At 47.1% G+C, this 7,312-nt stretch overlaps 1 protein-coding gene across 1 annotated transcript in view; it reads left to right on the top strand.

The window, feature by feature from the left end:
* The first annotated feature begins 1,246 nt into the window (after positions 1-1,246).
* FAM217A (family with sequence similarity 217 member A) overlaps positions 1,247-7,312 on the top strand; it is an 8,519-nt gene continuing 2,453 nt past the window's right edge. The window contains 6 exon segments of the mRNA XM_060110403.1: positions 1,247-1,302; positions 2,007-2,223; positions 4,684-4,795; positions 4,956-4,969; positions 5,934-6,008; positions 6,106-6,173. Coding sequence (XP_059966386.1) covers positions 1,247-1,302; positions 2,007-2,223; positions 4,684-4,795; positions 4,956-4,969; positions 5,934-6,008; positions 6,106-6,173 — 542 coding nt within the window.

Raw genomic sequence — 7,312 nt, 5'->3', positions numbered from 1 at the left:
CTTGCAATATGGGAGAGAGCCCAGCACAGTTTTAAAGTGATGGGGATACAGCAGCGAACTAGACGGGCAGGGCCCCTGCCCTCATGGAGTCTTATATTCTGCTGGGAAGAGACAGACAACAAAGAAGCAAACAAGGTGGTGAGGAGTCCAGGGAAGAAAGAAAGATGGGGGTTCTGAAATGCAGTAAAGTGCATGGGAAGGGCTTCTTTATTTTTATTTTTTTGTGTGTGTTTTACCCACATAATTTTATTTCAAATATTTATAAATTTGAAGGGCACTGCTTAAGGGCTTCTTTAAAGTGGAGTCAGGGAAGGCTTTTCTGAGAGGAAAATGGAAATGGGGGACACACTTAGGGGCTAGGGGTGGAGGCGGGGGTCAGAGATCTGAGAAACCCTTGAAATGGTGGTCAGCATCTGGTGCATCTGCATTTTTCTCCAAGGATCCCTCCCCCCAGATATTAAGAACCAGTGCATTTAGCTGCTTAATGAGGCTTTGGGGGGTTGAGTCCAGAGCTGGGTGTTACACGCACAGAATGCATTAGGACCACCCCCATTTCTGGCTCAAATGTCAGTGCTTTGTCGTATAATCGAATCTGGACTCATGAGGAACCGCCCAGAGGCGGGCTTGCGCTCAGCGGGGACACCTTCCTGCTCTCACGTCAGTTATGGGGACACTGCATGTTGGCAGCGTGGACAGCACTGGACACACAGCCCAGCCTGGTGGCGCGGGGGCGGGGCGGGAGCCGGGGGGGGGGCGAGGTTGGGGGCGGGGCCCGGGTCCGAGGAGATGTCCAGCGCGGGGGCGGAATCGGGATCAAGGTGGTGGCCCGGCGTAGTCAGGGCCGGGGTCGGGGGCGAGGTTAGGCTCAAGGTCGGGGACAGGGCCGGAGTCCAGGGTCCGGGTCCGGCGAGGGGGCGGGGGCGGGGCCAGGGGCGGGGGGTCAGGGGTCGGGCTAGGGGCGGGGCCGTGGGTGGGGTCGAGGTCGGGGGTCAGGGGTCGGGGTCGCGCGCTGCCGTCTGTCTTTCTGCAGGCGGGCCGAGTCGGAGGCTGTGAACGCGGAGCGGCCGGGGCCTCGGGGCGGCAGCACCCGTGGAGACGCCGCCGGGAACGAGCCGGTGGCCAGCGGCGCCGAGAGGTAAGAGGCGGCCCGGCCCGCACCTGCCGGACGCCCACCCCCCGGCCCCTCCCCAGGTCACCGTCACAGAGGCCGGGCCGCGCACTCACCCCGCACACCCCGCGGCGCCGCATGCCCCGCGCCCGCGCGCGCCTCCCTCCCCGTCCTTCCGCCCGGGCGCGGCGCAGGTGGATCGGTTCTTACTGATGCAGAGCATCCCTGAGCTGCGTTCTCTGCGTCTTCAGGACCCACCCTTCCTCTAGGGGACAAACAGTTGTAAACGACTAGCAAAGACACTGAGTACTAAGGTGGCTTCAGTTTGTGGTTTTTTGCAGATACCCATGCCCTAAGCAATGCCTTAATCCGTTTAAGCAACGCCTTAAAGATTGCTTCACTTGTTTTATTACACTGTAGTTCTCGGACAGTTACGCCTTAAACAGGAGCGGGCCTTTTGGTACCTCTGAGGCATGTGGGAGTGTCGGCTGTGCCCGTGTGTAAGGTTAATCCTGCTTTCAAACGGAGCACCTGGCTTAAATCATTAACAGCAGAGTTCATGACCCTGTGTTTTAATTCCAGATAATTCACCATACTTTTTCTAATTTGTGTTTTATCATCCTGTCTGAAAATACCTCCTTTCTCACTTCAGACCTTCACTTCCTACTCTTCTGTCACTTAGACCTTCCACCTTGCTTTTTCTGTGCCCCCCGTTTTTGTCTGATCGCCTCTGGCTTCCAGTTAATTTCCTGTTGCTACCCCGCCTCACCCCACAGGCCCTCTCTCCTGCGTTCTAAGCTTTCTCCTGAGCTCCTTTGGATGCGGAGCCCAAGTTCACGCGCTCTTTGAAATCAGCTTCGTGCCGTACCCTCAGCGTGCCTGTCCCACACCTGTGCAGGATTGTGAGGAAACAGAGAAGCGGGACGGGGGGAAGAAATGGTGAGGACAGCGGCCCCAGGCTGTGCGCGTCTGTCTCCCGAGAGGTACGGCAGCTGCCCCGGGAAGCAGCGTCGGGGGAGCAGCCCAGGCGGCGGTCAAGGCCTCACTCCGCGGAAGCTTCCTGCCACGTCCCCCGCTACTTTCTCTCTGGCAGCAGCTTGTACTTTTACCTCTTGGTGCATCTGAGATACCGAATGGAAATTTTTCTTTTTTTATTTTTCTTTATTTTATTTTATTTTTTTTTTGCGGTATGCGGGCCTCTCACTGTTGTGGCCTCCCCCGTCGCGGAGCACAGGCTCCGGACGCGCAGGCTCAGCGGCCATGGCTCACGGGCCCAGCCGCTCCGCGGCATATGGGATCCTCCCAGACCGGGGCACGAACCCGTATCCCCTGCATCGGCAGGCGGACTCTCAACCACTTGCGCCACCAGGGAGGCCCTTTCTTTTTTTAAATGTTTATCCTATATTGGAGTATAGTTGGCTAACAATGTTGTGTTAGTTTCAGGTGTACAGCAAAGTGATTCAGTTACACATAAACATCTATTCTATTTCAAATTCTTTTCCCATATAGGTTATTACTGAGTATTGAGTAGAGTTCCCTGAAAATCTTTATGTCTTTTAACAAAGGAAAAGCTAACCAGCTTCTTTGTAAATCTCCAAACATTTCTCTTTAAAAAAAATATATTTATTTATTTATTTATTTTTGGCTGCGTTGGGTCTTCGTTGCTGCGCGCGGGCTTTCTCTAGTTGTGGCAAGTGGGGGCTGCTCTTCGTTGCGGTGCGCGGGCTTCTCATTGCGGTGGCTTTTCTTGTTGCAGAGCACGGGCTCTAGGCACTCAGGCTTCAGTAGTTGTGGCACACGGGCTCAGTAGTTGTGGCATACGGGTTCAGTAGTTGTGGCACACGGGCTTAGTTGCTCCGCGGCATGTGAGATCTTCCCGGCCCAGGGCTCGAACCCGTGTCCCCTGCATTGGCAGGTGAATTCTTAACCAGTGCACCACCAGGGAAGTCCTCCAAGCATTTCTAACTGCAGTTGGATTTGGTGAAACATGCCACCTTGAACCGTCGGGCAGTGCTTACCTTTTAAATTTTCTCACACGTGTTTTGTGAAAAGTATTGGTAAGGCAGGTGAATATCAAGTAGTAGAACCAGTGCCCACCCTGTAGGCAGTTTGCAGTCTGGCTGACTTCATGGACTACTGACAGCCTTCCTTACTGGCTGACGAATTTGGTTACTTTTATTCTATGACCTCGACAGCATGATTTTCATCACCTCCCCTTTATCATGTTAAGGTAAGGCTATTTCTCTCACAGGTTATTTTGTACCTTAGGGAACCAGGATTACAGAGCTGAGAGAAGCTTGAGAATCTGTCAGGAGGCTTTAAAAATACAAATATCTGGCCTCATCTTACTGAATCAGAATCTGTGCCATTTTCTTCAACTATTATTTTTAAAGAGCTCCCCTGGTGATTCTCATGCAGAGACTAGATCCAATGTATGTTATCTCAGAGAGCAGAGAATTTTATTAATTTTATTTTTCATGAAAACCTCCAGAGAAAGATAATCTGCAGCCCACATTCCAATGTTCAACTCTCCTTCCTGTCGAGAGATAACTTCCCTGTGGATCAATTAAATCCTCATCCTGTACTTAAGCTTATTTGTCCTTGTTTCTCCTTAGTGCAGAGATAATACCTAGTACTACCTAACATTTCATTTGTATATTGCTTGGAGTTTGGTTTGCAAAGGATTTTCTCATTTGAGATTAAAAAAATAAAAACTGAGTTCATCCCTCAGATATCACTTTTTTAAATTAACTGCTCACCTCTTCACTTTCCCTTTCCAGGATAAATGATCACATCCCTCTCCTGCACACACCCCACGCTTTTCCTGCATACCACTCAGCACAGTGTCTGGAACATAAATCCTCAGTAGATATTGTACCTATCCTTATTCATTTTTTGCCTTAAAAAATATTTCCTAAGTGCTTCTCAGCATCTGGAGTCTAGAATGAGAGGTGGGCTGCTCAGTGCTGAGTATGTGAGGATTTTGTTCGGTTGATGGAAAGATTTTTTTTTTTTTTTTTTTTTGCGGCACGCGGGCCTCTCACTGTTGTGGCCTCTCCCGCTGCGGAGCACAGGCTCCGGACGCGCAGGCTCAGCGGCCATGGCTCACGGGCCCAGCCGGTCCGCGGCATGTGGGATCTTCCCGGACCGGGGCATGAACCCATGTCCCCTGCATCGGCAGGAGGACTCCCAACCGCTGCGCCACCAGGGAAGCCCCTGGAAAGATTTTTATACTCTTTCAGATCTGATACTCAGATAGATAAAATCTGGTGACTGTGCCATTGTGAACTGGACATTTTATTGTATTTTTTAAATCACAAGTTTTGAAAACTTGTGTGCCATTATTTTTACAAAATGTGAATGAAATCATAAATTCTCATAAAAGCCTTTCATTTCCTAAGAGGTGTTGTCCAGCTGATGATAGTTTGATGAGAACATTGCCAGCTCCTCACACATGCTGAGTGTCCTTTTAGGAGGGAGGGCGCCGGTCATGGAACTTTGTGCCTTTTGTTATATTTTAACCAAGGGACTTGTAAAATTATGTATTTGAGCTTCTAAAATGTTCTTACATTAAGTTTATCCTAAAACAAAAATTGTTTTACAACTTATCTCACTGGAATTTGGATACAGAAGTACCCGTTCCTGAAAATAAAAACCTCCCACCTGGAAGGGATAGTGCCACAGGTGGTAAGAAATCCTCCATGTGTCTATTTATACTTATAAATATATGAAAATTTATATTCTAATTTATAATATGAACAACCACTCATATTAAAGGGGGCTTGTTTTGAATATCACCAGTTTTATGTACCTATTAATTGTCTTTTTTTCATACACATTCTTTCAGACAAAATTAACAAGGTAAGGATAGATACTTGTTTTTAAGTAATTCACAAAACATTATTATTTTTAAAAATTATTTATTTATTTATTTATTTATTTATTTATTTATTTATTTATGGCTGTATTGACTCTTCGTTTCTGTGCGAGGGCTTTCTCTAGTTGCGGCAAGTGGGGTCCACTCCTCATCGCAGTGCGCAGGCCTCTGACTATCGCGGCCTTTCTTGTTGCGGAGCACAGGCTCCAGACGCGCAGGCTCAGTAATTGTGGCTCATGGGGCTAGTTGCTCCGCGGCATGTGGGATCTTCCCAGACCAGGGCTCGAACCCGTGTCCCCTGCATTGGCAGGCAAATTCTCAACCACTGCGCCACCAGGGAAGCCACAAAACATTATTTTAACATTACCATGTATGCTCCTTAAAGAAAATTTCTTTCCTCAAAGTTAAACTTTTAAATTTTATTTCTATAGAGTTCTTCAAACAAGTCAAAGCCTTTATTTACTATTTTACAAGGCTGCAAATTGGTCATTAAATATCTTACTATATTACTTTTTTCAACATAACAGTGTTATAAATGGAAATTAACATTGTAGCGAAGATAATGTTTTCCAGTCACTGCCAAAAGGGAAGTGGTCTCAGCCCTTAAGATATCTTGAAGCAGCTGAAATGGTTATATTTAGTTTTGAAGTAGTGAAAAAAATTAATCTTTCATTTACTTTTTTTGATCAAAAATAAAACAGTTAACTTAATAAAATAAAGACAATCTTAATGATAGTCAAGGTTTACTAGTTAACACTGTTTAGTTGATGTTTATAAACAGATTATACTAATTCCTGCTGAGGTCAGTAAAAACCATTTATATGGCTATGAGGGAGTATTATAGGACTTTACTATATATTGCTTGGTTAGAACAAGAACTATACATTCTTAGAACAAGAGTCGGGAACAGAGATGTCATGTGTTTAAAAGTCTTCTGCTGCTTCATAGAACCATTTGGAAATTCCAGTAGAGCAACTCATGCTGGGACTTACTTTGTCAGAGCATGCTCCCAAAAGAACACAGGTAGGGTTTTATTCATCACACTCTGAAAGTATTATTTTTTTTAAAAAAGGCATGCAGTTCCTGGCTAAAATGTTGTCCATGGTTTTCCTGTTCTTAGAATAGTAAACAAGGGATATTCCAGTTATGGAGTTATCCTGTCAACAAAGGACGTGCCACGGAGAACAGGTGAGAGAATATTTATGTTTGTAAACCCCTAAATTACTGAAATAAATCTAGATACAGATGAGTTAACTGCTCAGCTGAAGTACGAGGCCAAAAAAACAACCAGAAGAAAAAAGTATTGTGTGCAAGTAGTGGGAAATTATAGAGACGCACCCTAAAATAGGACATGGCTGGCAGACAGCACAGTGTGTGGTGAAGAGGTGGCTGGGCCTTTACAAGGAGGGTCTAGACGGAGAGAGCTTGGACTTCTCATTCAAGTGAAAAGGAACCGTAATAGGAAAGTAATAATTCATGTGCCAGGAATGATTTTCGTTCCTTACGTGTATTAACTCATTTAACCCTCAGGACAGTCCTGTAAGGGAGGTACTGTTGTCATTGTCCCTATTTTATGGATGAGGACATGGAAGCAGGTGACAAGTAACAGGTGGTTGAACCACAATGTGAAAGCTTGGTTCACGCTCTCAGACCCCCTTCCCTGATTCAGTCTCTTCCTGGGATTTGAATTCTTACTTTTTGGTTCTTAAACTTTGGTGTGTGTGAGAACCAGCTAGAAGCCTTCTTCAAGACGCAGGTTACTGTTACTGGGAAATTAACATGTATGGAGCACCGCCGAAATTAACATGAATCGAGCACCGCTGGGTGTTGCTTTTACATAGTGTATTATTTAATGGGGATGCTGAGTTGCGTTCCTCTCTTTTGTCAACACAGTTTTAACAACTGTGTGGTTCCCTTGACAGCCGCTGACTCTTCGGCTGAGGATTCTCCCCTGTGCGGCTCCGGACACAGCTCACCTAGCGCTAACATTGAGGGGAGAAGCAAGAGGCGCGAAGGCGATTGTAGTGACTCATGTCCTGGGGATGCGGGTGGTGATGGGGGGAGGAAGCCTGCTTTTACGAGAAGGAACTCAAAGGAAGAGGTCAAGTGACGTGAGAGGACGTAAATGAGTCGGCAGAGCACGGTGGCTGGAGACGTGAACGTGGGACCCAATGCCGGGGTTTAATCCCAGTTCCACCACTTGCGAGATGTGTGACCTCAGCCAGTCTGGGCCTCAGTTCCCTCATCTGTCAAAGGTAGAAGATGAAACTGCCGACCTCATGGGGCTGTTGTGAGGACTAAACAGAATCGCGCGTTTGGTGGGTGCT

This window comes from Mesoplodon densirostris, chromosome 10 (assembly GCF_025265405.1).
Source record: "Mesoplodon densirostris isolate mMesDen1 chromosome 10, mMesDen1 primary haplotype, whole genome shotgun sequence".
Lineage (NCBI taxonomy): Eukaryota > Metazoa > Chordata > Mammalia > Artiodactyla > Ziphiidae > Mesoplodon > Mesoplodon densirostris.
Note: the sequence above shows the minus strand (reverse complement) of the source record. Positions and strands in the feature narration are given on the sequence as shown.